The sequence below is a fragment of the Cydia amplana genome, chromosome 1 (assembly GCF_948474715.1).
Source record: "Cydia amplana chromosome 1, ilCydAmpl1.1, whole genome shotgun sequence".
Taxonomy (NCBI): domain Eukaryota; kingdom Metazoa; phylum Arthropoda; class Insecta; order Lepidoptera; family Tortricidae; genus Cydia; species Cydia amplana.
In genome coordinates this window covers 6,357,478-6,375,461 of record NC_086069.1, presented here as the reverse complement: position 1 = coordinate 6,375,461, position 17,984 = coordinate 6,357,478, and the positions used below count along the sequence as shown (strand labels likewise).

The 17,984-nt window shown below is 38.1% G+C and overlaps 1 protein-coding gene across 2 annotated transcripts in view; it reads right to left on the bottom strand.

Annotated features, from left to right (window-relative positions):
• The window catches only part of LOC134662423 (uncharacterized), a 107,602-nt gene that overhangs the window by 22,673 nt on the left and 66,945 nt on the right, over positions 1 to 17,984 (bottom strand). For both annotated transcript variants that reach the window (XM_063518643.1, XM_063518651.1), the window contains one exon: positions 14,401 to 14,621. In XM_063518643.1, coding sequence (XP_063374713.1) covers positions 14,401 to 14,621 — 221 coding nt within the window. The remainder of the gene's footprint in view (positions 1 to 14,400; positions 14,622 to 17,984) is intronic.

The window sequence follows — 17,984 nt, the reverse complement described above, 5'->3', positions numbered from 1 at the left end:
AGTGCAACACAAAATGTTCACCACACCATTCATTCATTATAAATTAAATCCATATGAACGTTATTAAATATTTACCTTTCAAAATCATGACCTTAAAGTCAATTCTACCAGCTAACATGAGGAAAAACTCAAAATTTGCATCATGTTACTTTGCTACTGTTGTGTTCAGTTCAGTTTTAGAAGTTTTTGAAGAATAAAAAGAGTCTTATTATTTCTGAATTTCGAGCTCGCGATTTCAATATAATATTATCTCCACTACTGGCATTTAAATTCTACTAACAGTTTTAAAAACGAGTCAATACAACTAGATTCCCAATTTCTATTGCTCGTATTTCAAAAATATCAATTGCCGTTTTCCACAGATTTTCGAGTGACGAAATCAAGCGCTCGAAACTAAAAAATTGGCGCCAATGGTGTGGTGCAAAAATATTAACTTAATTGTAATATTTCATGACTTAGAAACACTAGAGCTTATTGATAAAATTTATTCAAATACGTGCTAAATATTTTAACGTATCTTGTTAAGATTGACTGAAGGGAAAAAGGGATCTTGAGGCCTAAACCCTCGATGTGATGCATGGAGATTGCTTTTGGGGCCTCTTGCTTTTCACTCGTTTTTTATTCTGTTTGGGTATTTTAGGAGCGGGCGACGGCTGAGAGGTAACATTTCGTTCCAGCATGCTCTTGAACTGGTAGAAGCCCATTTCCTTAACATTGCTCAGTCGGGTGCTTCGACTGATTGCCTGAGACTTCAGCTCCGAAACAGTCTTCGCTTTGTTATCGTTTCGTTTATTTTGCTTCGGTTTGGTATCTTCTTTTTCCATATTAACTTTCTTTAGCCTTGGCTATAGGCATATATGGTGGTCTACGATTAGTTATTTTAGTGGCACCAACAATAAACCGCTATGAAACCACATAGATTGTTTCTGTATATATATTAGACGTTTTCTACTGTCAATATTTTACTTTTTAATCTAGTCGACTGAGATTGCCAATTGCCAAATAACGAGAGACGAGAATACGAAAAGGTCGGTGCGCTGTCGTTTCACATTTTTCACCACAGCATAGGGTTCAAGCGAAATAAGTTCTTGGCAAAAATTTCATTTTTGGTACATGCTTTTATCGTTGACTGTACTTTTCTTACGACAGACAACTAATACTCATCGAGACAATTCTAAAAACCCCTAACACGATTAGGTTGCGTTGTTCCATCACAGAGTTCCTATGGCCACCTCCTGTCTCCATCATCAGATCAGCTCGATGGTACCATAATATTGCATTGTCACCTGACTTACATGTGTATGCAAAGTTTCAGCTCAATCGGAAACCGGGAAGTGGATCAAATTTAACTTACAAGATTCCATTACATGTTAGTTACATTACATACAGGTCGACCTAATAAAAGCGTGTTAAAAAAAGCCATACGTTTTCATACCCTAATAAATACATTTCTCAATTTTATTTTACGACTTTGTCGGCGTGATTGATTTGTATATATGTATACCCAAGAAAAACTGCAGTTTTCTAGCATTCACGGTTAGTGAGATAAGCTGCGGACGGACAGACGGATAGACAAACAGACAGACGGACATATCGTAACTATAAGGCTTCCTAGTTGACTACCTACGGATCATTGAGTTATCATTGAGTAAAATATAAATGTAAAATAAAAACGCAGAAGGTAATCAGAAGAAAGACAAAGATTCAATTAGCCGTTATTGTCCATGAACATGCATTATTGTAATGCACGGCGCAGCCGAGCATCTTTTGTGATTCGTGGGAGGCTCGTTCAGCATTCAATGCGCGGGAAGGCAATTTTACACCGGGAACAAGAAAATAAAGGAATGTTATGCTAGCGTACCTACAGAACATAGGATCTACAGATCTTTCACTGCTCTTTAATGTAATGGGGATGGATCATGTAAGAGAAGTGTCGTCGGATGTTTGCTATTTTTAATTTATATAAACGACCTCCCAAAAATAATAAATCAAAATTGCGTACTATTCGCTGACGATATTTCCGTGCTCACATCATGCCTAAATGACCAAAATCTTAACGAAAATCTAAAAAACATATTGACAAATATAACTCACTGGATGAACGATCATAACTTAGAAATAAATTTTTCAAAGACTAAGTTAATGCAATTTAGGCCCTACCAAAAAACCCCGTTACAAATAGACTTCTCATACAATAACATAAAACTAGAATGCGTTGATAGCTTTACACTTCTTGGCTTGGATATCGACTCCAATATAAATTGGAAAGCGCACGTAAAAAAGATTGCAAATAAAATGTCTAAATTCACCTATGCACTAAGAGAACTAAAAAAAACCACTGACCTAAAATCTGCCCTTGCAGCTTACTACGCGTACGCCTATTCATGGTTAAAATATTCTATCATCCTATGGGGGAATAGCACAGATGCAAACGAGTTGTTTATTCTCCAAAAAACATGCGTAAGAATATTAGCAAATATCTATTGCCCTGACAGTTGCCAACCCTACTTCATAAAATTTAAACTCTTAACCTTAACTTCAATTTATATCTTTGAAATTTGCAAATTTGTACGTAAATACCCCGCTCTATTTAAAAAAATTGCTGACCAACCTAGACGATACGAATCGAGATATAAAAATAACCTTATACAGACAACAAACTCAAATCTGAAACTACATAGCACAAGCCCACAAAATATGGCCATAAAAATTTATAACAATTTACCTAACGAAATAAAAGACATCGAATTGGAAAAAATATTTAATAAAACTTTAAAACAATACTTAATCAAAAAATGTCATTACAGCTTACAGGAGTATTTTAATGAAAATGAGTAAACAGCAAATAAATATTAGGTACGCTGGTCTAACTTCTAGATACCTACTTGCGAGTAAATATAGCTGATCCATTTTACATAATCGTACTTGTGTGTACCACGGTCTCGGTGCGAAAGAAAAATTTACATACCTACTTATTTGTATAATTCTAGAATATTTACTATTCAACCACCCTGCAATTGATGAAATTATGCTCGAAACGACTAGTATTGTTTACATATCTACCTGATTGCTGCGCCCAACAGGGTTTCATGTGTCATTTGTGTACCTACCTATACTCTTAAGTACTTGGAAAACCTGTAATGTACATGTGAATTGCAATAAATAAATACAATACAAATACAATACAAGAAAACTTGCTGTTGGAACTTGAAAAAATAAGGTAAAATTACTCGAGTCTTGTGGAAATTAGTAAAAAGTTCGGATATATGTACTTAATTCTTTGTCAAAAAGTGTCGTTTGTATACTATTATTAGTTTAGTAGAATATAGTATTTTTATTCTCTTATATTTACACGTACCTATCATTTATTTTATTATCTAATAGAAAATTGATGCCATTGTACACATTATAATGCACTATTAACACGAGACGTAATCGCGTATCGCGTAAATCAACTTGATTATTACCTGGTTATTAGTTGAATAACCAAACATCGTGAGTATTGTTGTGTCGACTACCGTTGTTGCCATCCCTAGTGTGCAAAAGGTTCATGTTGATATACAAGACCAAGTGCGGGTAGTTCGAATAACTTTTGCAGCTAAAAGTTGTTAATTTCAACTTTAGTCAGTCTTTCCTCGAGACTAAGGGGACAATAATATCGTCCTCGAAACGCGATTGAATAAGTCCCGTTTTACTGAATAATAATGTGTAAGAATCATGATTTTTCTTTGATCTGATTGTGTAAGATCCATTGATTGATACATGTTTTTGTAAGAAACAATGTTGATTAGAGTGCTTCAAAATCTGACCTTTTATTTTAATTACCTACTCCGCGTATATTATTAGTATTAATAGGCCAGATTGTAGTAGGTAATCGATCGTGTCAAGTTTCTATTTTCCATCAAGTAATGTATGCGTCGCTGGCGTGACAGCAAATATTTGGTGGAGACGGAGACCGATTAAGCAGCGACAGAAATAGTTGGAAATCGATCCATAACGCGCCTGCTAGGCCTGAGAGCTTTAGTGTAAGTACTAACACACAGATCGAAATCTGAAAAGCTTTTATTTCTGTCCTCAGTTTCCAGTTTTACTCAATAACTTAGTACGACGCCACATTCCGCATTTGTAACATCGATTACAGAGGGACCCTTTTGGGACTAATTTCAAACAATGAGAGGTGTGAATAAATTATACAACGGCAGTCGCATTGTTGGCAACATTCTACTAATATACGGATGGCATATGCTGTTAAGTGAACTTCGCCATTTAGTATAAAGCCCTTTGTTCGATGTGGACTAGTACGTAACAATGTAGAGGCAGTAGTATGCAGTCTCTAGGGTTTGCTCCCGGGAAATACCGGTACCGAAAGTACCGGGAATTCCCGGGATTTAGAGCCAAGCAAAGAACCGGGATTTCAAAATTAAAATCCCGGTACTCCCGGGATTTTCGGGACTAAAATTTTCGGTAAAATATTTGCCTGCTTTCTGTTACTTAGCATGAAATATCATGTTTTATAAAGAAAATAAATATATTTTATCAATCTAAGGCTGTTGGTAATACTTTTACGGCTGACCACTACATTAAAATAAATAAAAAAAAGGCAATGGGTTTGACAATGCCGACAATATAAAATTGCGTAATTTCATACTTTAAGTTAAGGGCATAAATATTTGTACGATAAATAAATTTATATGAACAATTAGTTATTTCATATTTATTTGTATACTAACTAGAAGCAAAAATGTTAGAGGTTTCATATCTGTAGAATAGTAACCTGCTTATTGTAATCCTGGCCGACGGCATATGACATCTAAATGTGATTGACGTGCTTGTTATCTTTCTATTCTTGTTCTTGTTTTTACTCTTGTGCTGAATATACTCTGCTTACATATTTTATAATAATATGTGTTTAAATTAACCCATACATCAGGTTATGGTCAGCGTAAAATAGTTTACCGTTGTTGTGAATATGTCGGAAAATAACAATAATCATTTTTCGCACGAAAAATTACGTGGACGTGAAAATTTCGTCGAATGGAAATTTGTTATAAAAAATGCTTTGATACACGACAATTTATGGACCTGTGTAAGCGGCTACGCCGAGGGCGACACAACAACGCCCGAGGTAAGAAATAGACGTGACGAAAAAGCAAAATCAAAGATTTGTTTGAGCGTCGAGAAGTCTTGTTTCGTACATTTGATGTCGGCGAACACGGCGAAAGACGCCTGGGATGCACTGGAACGTGCGTATGATGATAAAGGTCTCGGTTCTAGAGTGAGAACTCTCCAGAATTTGTGCGCTGTCAAACTTGAGAACTTCAACAGCATGGAAGCTTACGTCAATGGGATTTTATCGCTAGCGCAACAATTAGCGAATATGAACAAACCAGTTGATGACGAGTTTCTTGGTGCGCTGATGCTCAAAGGTTTACCGACGGACTACGAGCCCATGATCATGGCACTTGAGCATTCGGGAGTTGTCATTACGGCCGATCTTGTCAAATCCAAACTGCTGCAGGATCAACGGTGGACTACTCGTGGAGATTCGAGTGAGTGCTTGTCTTCGATGAGAAAAGGCGCTACTACGAGTGACTCCTGGACGAGAAAAGCGCAACAGCACAAGGCCGAGTCTAAAACGAAGGACACTACTGATCGTAAGAGAGAACCGTGGTGCTGGAAATGCAAACAAAAAGGTCACCTGAAGAAAAACTGTCGTAGCGACGTTGGTTGTTTAGGCTACTGTGACTTGTCAGCATACAGCACTGAAGCGTACTCTGAATCTTCGTGGTATGTGGACTCGGGAGCAACGAATCACATGACTAGCAGGCGCGATTTGATGACAGACTTTAGATCGCAGAGTGGATACATCACTATTGCTAGTGGAGATAAACTACAGTGCACAGGTATAGGTAATGTTAAGTTGTCGGATAACGCGATGTTGACTAACGTGCTGTTTGTACCTAAACTGTCTGTTAATCTCATATCTGTTTCTCAAATGATTAAGAATGGTTGTATTGTACATTTTGATACTAATGGTTGTACAATTTCTATGTTGAGCGATGTTTTGATAAAGGCAAATGACGTAGGAGGTGTGTACAAACTTCAGACCTCTAGTCTAAGGGCGAACGTGACTATTAGCACTGCAACTTGGCATAAGCGTCTTGGCCACTTGAGTGGCAACAATATGAAGCTTTTGAGGCAGGGGCTTGCTAATGATATTAGTTTTCAGGATGACCCTTGTAAAGACGTCGCATGTGAGGTTTGTTTGAAAGGAAAGCAAGCGCGATTTCCTTTTGTCAGCAATCCTGAGAAGTCTGTGGCTGCAAATCGGTTGGATTTAATTCACACTGATTTGTGCGGTCCGTTGCCGGTGAATTCGCTTGGAGGCAAGAGGTACATCCTGACATTCTTGGATGATCATACGAGGAAGGTGTTCGTGTATTTCCTGAAGCACAAAAGCGAGGTGAGTCAGTACACGAAAGACTTTATTACTCTAGTTGAAACTCAAACTGGTGATAAAGTGAAAGCCCTGAGATCTGACAACGGGACCGAGTATGTGAACAGAGAACTTGACAATTTTTTGAATGGTAAGGGAATAGTCCACCAGGTGACAGTTCCGTATAGTCCTCAAATGAATGGAGCCAGCGAGAGGCTCAACCGTACCCTTCTGGAAAAAGTAAGATGTCTGTTGTACACGTCAAACCTAGATCACAAATTTTGGGCTGAAGCTGCTCGTATGGCAGCGTATTTGATAAACGTGTCTCCTTCAAAAAGGGTCTCGGGCAAGACTCCTGAGGAGGCCTGGACAGGGAGGAAGGTGAGCTTGAAACACTTACGTGTCTTCGGCTGTGAAGCTTATGCTCATGTTGATAAAGTGAAGCGGAATAAGCTTGAACCCAAAAGCAAGCGTTGTATCTTTCTTGGCTATGAGAGTAATGGATATAGGCTGTACGATTTGGCGAAAAATGAAGTTTTTCGTATTCGTGATGTTGTTATTAATGAAACAATTTTTCCAGGTGCCACCAGTAAACGGTCGGTGGAGATATTCTTCCCTGTAAGTGACGGCGGAGCTACCGATGAAGAGAGTCTTATGGAAGATCAGCCTGTGATTGAGCTTGAGGCGGAGATGCCAGTGCTACCAAATGTAGAGGTTCAGGTTGAGGCGGAGAGGCCAGCAGTACCTGAAGTTTGGTTTGAGGCGGACGCGCAGATGCCGAGTTCATCTACTGATACAGGCGGTGCTTCAAGGGAGCCGCATGGTGACGGACCAGCCTATAATTTACGACCCAGATTACCGAGATGTAATGTTACGTCGGCACTCGATGTAGAGGCATGTGAGCCGACAACTGTCAAGGAGGCTTTGCAGTCGAGTGATAGCAAGCTGTGGCGACAAGCTATGCAGGATGAGATAGATTCATTTAATAAGCATGAGGCTTGGGAGCTTGTTGATAGACCGGCGGGCAAAAATATTGTGAAGAACCGGTGGCTATTCAAAATAAAACGCGACGCTAATGGAAAAATAGCGTGTTATAGAGCACGATTGGTTGCGAAAGGGTTTACCCAGAAGTTCGGAATTGACTATATGGATACGTATTCTCCTGTTGTTCGACATAGTTCGTTGAGAATGTTGCTGTCTCTTGCGGTCGACTTAGATCTGAAGATTGATCACCTTGACGTTAAAACTGCCTTCCTGAATGGCAATTTGAGTGAAGAGATTTATATGTCACAGCCGGAAGGATTCATCAAACAAGGCAATGAGCATAAAGTCTATAGACTCAAGAAAGCTGTGTATGGGTTAAAGCAGGCGTCCCGCGCCTGGTACGATAAGGTAAAGGAAGTTTTACTCACAGAGAAGTTCACGCAGAGCAAGTACGAGAGCTGTATCTTCAGTCGCCGTGTGGGTAAGCGAACCATTATTATCGCACTTTATGTAGACGATTTTTTCGTATTTTACGATTGTGACGAGCTTGCAAATAAGCTGAAAACGTCACTGAAGTCTCACTTCACTATAAAAGACTTAGGTGAAGTTAAACATATGCTAGGCATTAAAGTAGATCGCACTAGTAGTGAGTTGAAGCTGAGTCAGAAGAACTATATCGAAAAGATGCTCGAACGGTTCGGTATGAAAGACTGTAAATTCGCAAAGACGCCCTTAGACTTAGGTCTGAAGTTTTCTGATAGTGTTACTCACGATAGTAATCTACCATATCAGGAGTTAATAGGTTGCCTGATGTACTTGTCTGTGACTACTAGACCTGACATTTCATTTGCTGCCAGTTTTCTTAGTCAGTTTAATAATCGTTTCACAGCTGAACATTTTGCTGCGGCCAAACGTGTATTACGTTATTTGAAAGGTACAATGAATTTAGGTCTTGTGTACAGGAAAAATGATGTTAATGATAAATTTCGTGTTTTCGGATTTACTGACGCTGATTGGGCTAACGGGGCAGATCGTAAATCATACACGGGGTATTTATTTAAGCTAGGTAAGAATGTCATTTCCTGGGGTTGTTACAAGCAATCTTGTATCTCACAGTCGTCTACCGAGGCGGAGTATGTAGCTTTGTCTGAAGCTGCTAAAGAGGCGGTATACGTCCGTGCGATTCTTGCTGAGTTGACAGGTCGTAGTAATACTGTTACTTTGTATAGTGATAACCAGTCTGCTGCTAAGCTGGCTACTAATCCAGTTTTCCACAAACGATCTAAACATGTGGACGTTAGATATCACTATATTCGTGAGACTATTGAGAATAACGTCATAGAGTTGTCTTATATGCCTACTGAGCAGATGACTGCAGATATACTTACGAAGGCATTGCCATATTGTAAACACGAGTCTTTTGTTCATGACTTGATGGAAGTCGTCCAAGATTAAGAGGGCGTGTTAGAGGTTTCATATCTGTAGAATAGTAACCTGCTTATTGTATTTTTTATTATTATTTATTCAGGTAATTACAACACAATATCTAATCTTAATTACAAAAGTATCGGTAAACCAGTAAGGTTAGTCTCGATACTCCATCCGCGGTAGATTTTATACAACAATAGAATATCATATCTTTTAACTTAAGAAACTACTTACATTCATAACATGCTCAACTTAATCTATCATTTAAATTACAACAACCGACACCACTGCACTGAGCGCTAAATAAATAACATTTTTCCTTATCCTATTGTTCTGCCGACCGGCCGCTCTGGCCGGACCGGACTGCACTCGCCTGGGCACAGGATCCTGGCCGACGGCATATGACATATCTAAATGTGATTGACGTGCTTGTTATCTTTCTATTCTTGTTCTTGTTTTTACTCTTGTGCTGAATATACTCTGCTTACATATTTTATAATAATATGTGTTTAAATTAACCCATACATCAAAAAATAGAGACAATTTTGTAATTAATAAAATACTACTTTTAATTCAAATTCAAACACGGTATAAGAAACTCACATATGATAATGATATTTTAAATGAATTAATAATTCTGGCTGAATAATTTCTTGATTTGTCGTATTGATAATTCTGTTATTATATGTTTGAAGGTCCACAGCCCATTTTGAACACATGCAAAAATTATCAATTTTTTTTTATCCTTTTTCACAAAACGTCTAGCGTCTTACATATTGAAAAAAAAATATGATATTACTGAGCCACAATTCAGTTTTTGCCAATCAACAAAGATAGTAAAAATATCATGTGGTTTAGGAAAAAAAAACAAATTATATTAATGATTGTGTGACTTAAAGACACATATTATGGTACAAAAAAAGTGTGTACCTTCACTGTGCTACTTTTTTATTGTTTTAAGAAAGATTCGTGGTCGTTTTACGCTTTTTTTTTACTGAAAATTGATGTGAAAACTGATTTTTGAAGGCATTCCCGAAAGTACCGAAAATACCGGGAAATCCCGGTTCCATTTTTGCCCGGTACCGAAAATCCCGGTTCTTTTAAACAGTACCGGTTCTGCAATCCCTAGCAGTCTCTCATGTTGTAACGCGGAAATTTTGAACCAAATACTGGAAACATGAGTTGAATGCGTCCAAAACTTGACTAGTACTTATTGCCTAGTAAAGTTTAATGTTTACTAAAGTACCTACAAGCCGTCGTTAAGAGAGAAGACCGCCTGTTGGTACCTCTATACAATTGTATTTGTTTATGTTTCTGTACATGTATTGTAAACTGTATATATTTTAAACAGTATTTTTTTTATTAAAATAAACACTAGTTTACTAAAACACCATGGACTTCGTCATTAATCATTAATTATAAATCATGAGTAGTCTGTATTCTCTGATGCACGGTAAATGTCTACCTAGTAAATCATTAATTATCAATCATTATTAATCATTAATTATTAATCATTAATCATTCAGAGTGTCTAAATAATTATTAGACAAACCATTTCATTTAACCGAATGGCACAACATTTAAGTAATCACTAAATTATGATTAATCTTGTCATTCAAAACAGCGTAAATTTAACAAATAAATAAACTAGTAGTTCGCCCCGAACTGAGAACTCGCGGTTAACCAAAAATTATATAGCGATTGACTTTGTTGCACCTACTTAGGTACTCGTATAGTGCGACATAAAATAATAGAAAATAAATGAGGGCGCCACTTTCTACGTACCTGTCACATTTTTGACGTAAAATGCTTACACATGACAACAATTTAGTATGGAGTGGACATTTTTGAGTTCCATTTTATTTAATTTCTACTATTTTATGTCGCTCTATAGGCGGCAATGGATCAAAGATCGCGTGGATTTATTGCAAGGTCTGTGGAGCCTTTAACTGATTGATTTAAGCAAAGATTAATATGTATATATAGTTGGCCAAGCAGATCTTGTCAGTAGAAAAAATGTAGGCGCGAAGGGATATGGTCTCATAGAAAATTTGAGTTTCGCGCCTTTTTCTACTGACAAGATTTGCTTTTTTGCATCAATTTTGAAGCGCCATTTACAAGTTTAGCGTTAAGTAATATAGATGGCGCTATTTTTTCGAATAAAGGGCTTCGTATATGGTTGTCCCTCCCCTGGATTTAAGTCACCACCATAGAGATTAAAATAAACTGTATCTGTGCTAAGCCGAAATATTTCTTGTCAAATGTCACATACATATATTATGTTTATTCTATTTTATTTTTATCTTGCTAATTATTTCAAAATGGTAAATTTAAAAACGATATTATAAAAGTGTAAGTCGAGCACTTTCATTTGATACTAAACTCGACCATGTTTCTTGCAAAAAATTTACCAGAATAGCAAGACCCCTCACAAACAGCTTTTTGGCCTTCTAAGCTCTTCTAGCTCAATAACCTCTTGATCGGGCCTGCTCATAATTTAATGACTAAAATATAATGCCCTCGACTACACGTTTACCCAATTTAATTTAAATTAGAACAAATTTACTTAAGTTATTGAGTATCAAACTATCTTCTGACAGTTCAGCTTAAAAACATCGAAATGCCGAGACGTGCCGCTAGCCAGCCGCGTATTCAAAGTCGAATGTAAGAACTTCGCTTCGCTTCGCTCGCTCGTTCGATAATTACCTTAAAATCACTGTATGTAATATTGGTTTACATTATTATATTGTAATACATTAAATAGTCACAAGTGTCACAACCAATATTTATCGTCCCAAGGAGTCGTTGTTCGTGAGCGTTATCGAACGAGCGAGCGAAGCGAAGCGAAGTTCTTACATTCGACTTTGATCCATTGCCGCCTATAGAGCGACATAAAATAGTAGAAATTAAATAAAATGGAACTCAAAAATGTCCATACTAAATTGTTGTCATGTGTAAGCATTTTACGTCAAAAATGTGACAGGTATGTAGAAAGTGGCGCCCTCATTTATTTTCTATTATTTTATGTCGCACTATACGAGTACCTAAGTAGGTGCAACAAAGTCAATCGCTATATAATTTTTGGTTAACCGCGAGTTCTCAGTTCGGGGCGAACTACTAGTTAGGTACTATTAGCTTAATAACGACGGGGCCTAAAACCTTGTCGTCGGTTGCTTTTTCTGAAAAGCTCAATAATTATGCGTGTGCATGAATATCATTTAGGTTATTTACTACTAAAAAGCAAACTACTAACTCCGAAACCGATCTCATTCCAATGACACACTTCGCAAATAGAAGCTGTGTTGAAAATGGCAGCGAATACAGAGTAGAATGGTCCGTTTTGCTTTAGAATACTCATTTATGCATGAGTATTCGGCAATTCAATTGCACACATATGCTAATAAACTTGGAATTAAATATTAAATCTGCGATGCGAAAGCACGCTTCGGTAATTTAGATTTCAATATTAATTATACCTTAACTTAAACCAAGCTGATTGAATTGTATGATGAACGACACCGATAATTTAATATACATTTGTATATTAAATTGTACCTATAATTAAAACTTACAAATTACGAAGTATTTACCAATTAGTTTATTTTAATCTTTAGTATTGCAAGCCTGTGAGGTGGGTCAGGCTAGGTGTTTTTAATTCTTTATCCAGACCATGTTTAGGTTAATGATAATTAAATGTGCGCAGTCCAGCTTGGTGTTGATCTGGTCAAGGCAGCAGGGAGCCGTTAGAACAGTTGTGGATCTCCTCGGGAGAGGTCTACGATAAACAGCAGCAGTAGATGTCTTTGACTGATATGATGATCATAAGGTATATGAGACTAAATGGGTTAGTTGTCCCCATAAATAAATAAGCTCTTAATAGCTGAAAAAATATTAGACCAATAAAAGAGTTCAGTCCCGAAGTCCGTGCATTAGTTATTGAACAATATAACAGCAGGCTTCCCTTGTGTTGTCTTTACGAGCACCTGAATTACTTCGCAATTCACGAAAGTAATTTCCACACGAAACTTTCACGGAATTATTATTATATTTTTCCCCACAAAGTTTTGAATGAGTAAGCGAGGTCTCCGAACAAGTTACGCCGTTGATTTGATGCCTTGAAATATGGGGCAACGAAAGATGTGAATAGCAATACAAAGAAAATTGCGAATCAAAAATGGTAAAGTTTCCTGCGGCGGCGTATTATATTTTCTCCAACTTTTGCTTTTGTTGTAAATATGACAACAATGATCCCAAAATGTTAAGGAAGAATAAATGTGTCCTAAGTTATCCTGTTGCGCGAGGGACCTTTATGTGACGATATTAAATGAGTTTGTCGGGTGTCAATGTTACAAGCTTTTGTAGGAAAATGTAAATGAGTCCCATATATAACTTTGAACATTATATTCTAAAATTATTTTATGCTTAGGTATCGTTTCCTTTGCGGCCGTAACAATACTAATAACAAAAAGTTGATCCTAGGTGCTTACTCCGCACGTTAGAAACAATTGACTGGAACATTGTTACATACATAATTCCTGTTACGAAATTCCGCGGTACTAGGGAAATGCCACAATAATTTTGTTATGTAAATTAAGGAATGCTGAATTTAAAAATTTCAGATTGGAAATATATCGACTATCTTTTTAATTAGATTAGAACTAAATTCGTTTAACCCAGGTGCTTTAGGACCTTAGGATTTGAACTAGCCTAGACAATCTAGTTTGGGCAAACTAGACCTGGGCTGAATTGATCACAAACTCAAATGGTACCTTTAAGTTTTTCACTTTGAAAGCCGACTTAGAAAAATAAATGAATGTTTATAGACTATTTGAATTTTTTGTTACCGATTAAAGTTATTATAATCTAAAACCCCACCACTCTACTGGGAATTAATAGCAATGCCCCGAAGATATTTTAGTTCATTCGATGTGACCTTTTGCTAGCTTCCAATTCAGGCTGCCCCATTTTGTTATAATGAGATGTCAGAAAACAAAGGAAACACTATAGAAGACCCAATTTGAGTGCAATTTACTACACAAGAGACTGACGGATTCGCCTCGGACCTAAGTATACAGTAAATGGAAACATTCGTCTTCGATTATTAGTTTTGGCTGGGAGATTTATTACTTGAAGCATCTGGTGTTGTTACTTGGAGTGGTTTTGATTGTTTTAGGTGTGATTTGTACGTTATTTAAGCAAATTTAACACAAGTTTGTAATTCGATTTCCTTTTAATGTTAAACCTTTCGAAATACTTTAATTCTATTGGTTGGTAGTCAATGTGAATGTGTGTAGGTACGTCCTTACCTACGTATATGTGTTGAGTTATTAATTTCTCTTTCTTAAAAACGGAACTGCCACTATCGTACTAATATGAAAGAGTGATAGAGATACACAAAGCGTTTCGTTGTCGTAGCGCAAGCCATTGTCACCTTGGCTAGGCACCCTGCTCGCCTGCTCAGAATGAATGTAACCTATGGAATGTTTGATATAGTCTCGGTCTCATGACCCTTATACATGAGATTTCGATAGGTATAGAAAAAATATACGTACTCCACACATGCACGCTCCAGCCGCGGTGTTCCTCCCCCTCGTGGTCATGGTTGGCCGCAGCCTGCATCTGGTTCTCCGGCACCTCAGTTTCGGGCAGCGTCCTCCAACGCTTCAGCAACTCTTTTGTTTTGTCTTTTGTCTTGTCGCACGCTTGTTTCCAATTGGTAAAGTACTTCCGAGAGACTTTTGGACTAGTAATCGACGACTGTTTAGAATCTTGTCTGTGAACAATAAAAAATCTAAAATCTCAGAAAGAGCATTGTGGTATTTGAAATGGAACCAAAAATGTTTATAGAACGGTATTCGTTTCGATCCATTACCGACGTGAAGTAGCAGTTTGAAAGTTTAAATTGAACAATTTAAAGTTGCGTTTGGTTGAGCACGATATCGGAAACTGGCGGTATATCGACATTCTTCAGTTTGCTAAATATAAATATTCCTACTACATTATTGTAGCGCTCTAGGGTAAGTGAATCTGTAGGATGTATATGACACCGTAAGATTGTGAACCCGTTAGTTTATAATCTAACGTAGGTTAGGTTAGGTTAGATTATAATTCGCGGCGCTGTACCAGTGGCGCGGGGAGGCGCGAGCCCGGGGTGACCCGAAAGCACCTCAGGAGGTGGCGAAGCGGCGCACCGAGCTGCTAGAAGACGCGACGGAGATGTGGGTGCAGCGGCTAGAACGGCCGAGGGCTGGCTCCCGCACTATAGAGCCCGTACGCCCACAGTCCTTCGTGACTGGGTTGAAAGATGCTCCGGTGTCCTTACTTTCAGACTAACGCAGGTACTGTCGGGGCATGGCTGTTTCGGCAGGTACCTGCACAAGGTTGCCCAGCGGGAACCGACACCGGAGTGTCACCAATGCGGAGCCGGCGTAGACTCGGCCCAACACACATTAGCTGAGTGCCCAGTTTTCGGCGAGGAACGGGAGGAGTTGGTCGCCCAGGTAGGGCAAGACCTTTCGCTGCCAGCCGTAGTTCAGGCCATGCTGGGCAGCGAAAGTGCGTGGGAGACTGTGCTCACGTTCTACGAGCACGTCATGGGAGACAAGGAGGCGGCCGAGCGCGAACGGGAAGTCCGGGCCGAGGCTGACCCAATGCGCCGCCGCCGCATAGGCCGCAGGCGTGCCGCTCATGAGCGGAACCTGCCGCCCTGATGAGAGCCAGCGGGCGGCGGACATGGGGGCGTCCCCGCCCATGACGCTGGCTCCCGAGATGGTAAGCGCGACCTTGTGTCCCGGAAGCGCTTCCGCTGGGACGGATATAAAAAAAAACATGGGTATGGATCTAGTCAGGATAGCCGCTGCGGGGTCGCGGACGCATTGCGCGAGCTTCCCCGTAACCATAGCGGCGAGAGGACACCATGGGGTTTAGTGGGTAGTGGGGCCTCTTTACAGCCCTGAGTCCCACATAACCGTCCGGGTTTCTCCCCGGCCCGGCGGTATGCGTAGAAGCATTCCCCATGTAAAAAAAAAAAGGGTTAGATTATAATCTCCCTACCGTCAGTTTATAATGTAATTAGCGAGATTATAATATGACGAGTGTTTACAATTTTACGGTGACATATATATAGGTACCTACATAACAAGTAGGTTAAAAATGTTGTTCACAACGAGTCAAGTACCTAACGGAAGAAATTTTATTCTCGTATTGCCTATATCGGTTATACTCGTACTTTACAAGAATGTAATGTAATCTGTTAGTGAACAGGGCGGAGAGGAAACATATTTAATTATTTCACTTTTAATGTCTACTAATAGTAAATACGTATACATATTATGTACTTTGGTATAAAAAGATAAAATACATTTTGTTACAGATACAAACGTGTCATTAAACAGAGAAAGACGAGAATAATCAAATTATCTGATTTCTAACTTCCTTCAACAAAACGACAACCAAAGTGGGATGTGACAAATGGCACCGACTGTTGAGAGTTGTCCCTAACCTCAGTCTTGATTAGTCCGAAATGTTTCCAAATATATTTTGGACGAAAGGCAATGGTGGTGGTTTGACCTGACCTAAATAGCTCGAATCGGTTTAATGTAGGTATATCAATTGCTTAACTGTCTAACGCATTGTTTCATTTCAGTTGCAGTTGGCAATGCAGCTGAGTGTAGATTTATAATAATAATTACTTATTTGTTGATTCAATAACATATTATTTAGGTACATATTTTAAAATGAGATATCGCTCAAATTAAAAAAAATGTAAACCATTTCGAGTTGGAATTCTTCACTAGACTTATACATATAGACTGGGATATGAACCGTGATTACCTTTAGTATTGTCTTCGAGCTCTCGATATTTCGATGCAGTTACATGCATCTTTGTTCACGGGTAAGTCTAGTGAAACTAACTGTGAATCATTCAAAACTGTTGTTGGAATACTTACTTCAAAATGTCGGGTTATTTAAAAAATCATGTAAATTACAGTCTTGTATAATTTCTTATTTTGTGTTCGTGCTCAAGAATAAATTATTTATATTATATTCTATGAATTAAGTGTAACATAAAAAACTTCTTAAATGAATGATTCCATGGATAAATTATAGGTACATCTGGTTTAAAATTTATCCGTGTTTAATTTATTGCCCGTATTGGATTTGTTTACACACTGTATAAATGCTTTAGGTATAGTTAATAGTTACAACCACGCACACGTTCAACTCCAACCGGACTGGTCCCGACCGAACTAACTTTTAACTTCGCTGGTAGACGGTTTAACACGGGCTAATTAATGTTTCGAGGATCTTATATACCTTGGCCATGAATAGGACGGTTGAACTTACTTAGTTAATTCTTAGGTTTTATTACTCATTTGTATATTGGTTTCAAGAGAGACGACCATATACAGGAGTTCTTGGGTTCTGCTGGAGAACTCTTGAATAATATTAAAACTAAACCATTTAAAAATGATTGTACCTATCCTTTTTAGCTTATATCTATTTCAGCTAACCTAGCTCGCAGAGAAGAAAATACGAGTTCAGAGTGTTTTTCAAGCCCTAGCTCATTTCTGGGTTGACTGGAGCCTGAAGGAAATAACACCTTGTATAAACAAAATTGCGTCTGAGTTATTCATCGGCAAATATTACATTACGTCTTCCATTTACAAAATCACATATTTTATTCTCCCTCTTCACCTAAAAGGATTGTTTTGGAAAGTATTTTTGAAGATAAATATTTGTTTCCTAGTTGCTTTTCCTTGTAAAAAGGAAATGTTCTCAGAGTTTTACTCGACTGGGCAAGGTTTGTCACTCGCGGTCTGTAATAAAATCGTAGAAATAAAGGGCCTTAGGGCTAAAATCATGTGACCTAACCAAGATTTTTCATTTACGTACTCGTATCTTATCGTACTTTTGCCGATTTTTATTTATATTGCTTGTAGAAATGATACCAATTAACATAATGGAATACTGTACGGTAATTTAATTTAAGTATTCTTAATAAAGAAATACAAGGAAAAGGATTTAAAAAAAATATGTTCGTACCGGGTGGGCCCATTCATTGCCTATTTAATACCTGCACTTTGCCTGATTAAGCCTCACTTTCTATGGGTCAGTACGAGGGGTCAAGTCCGTA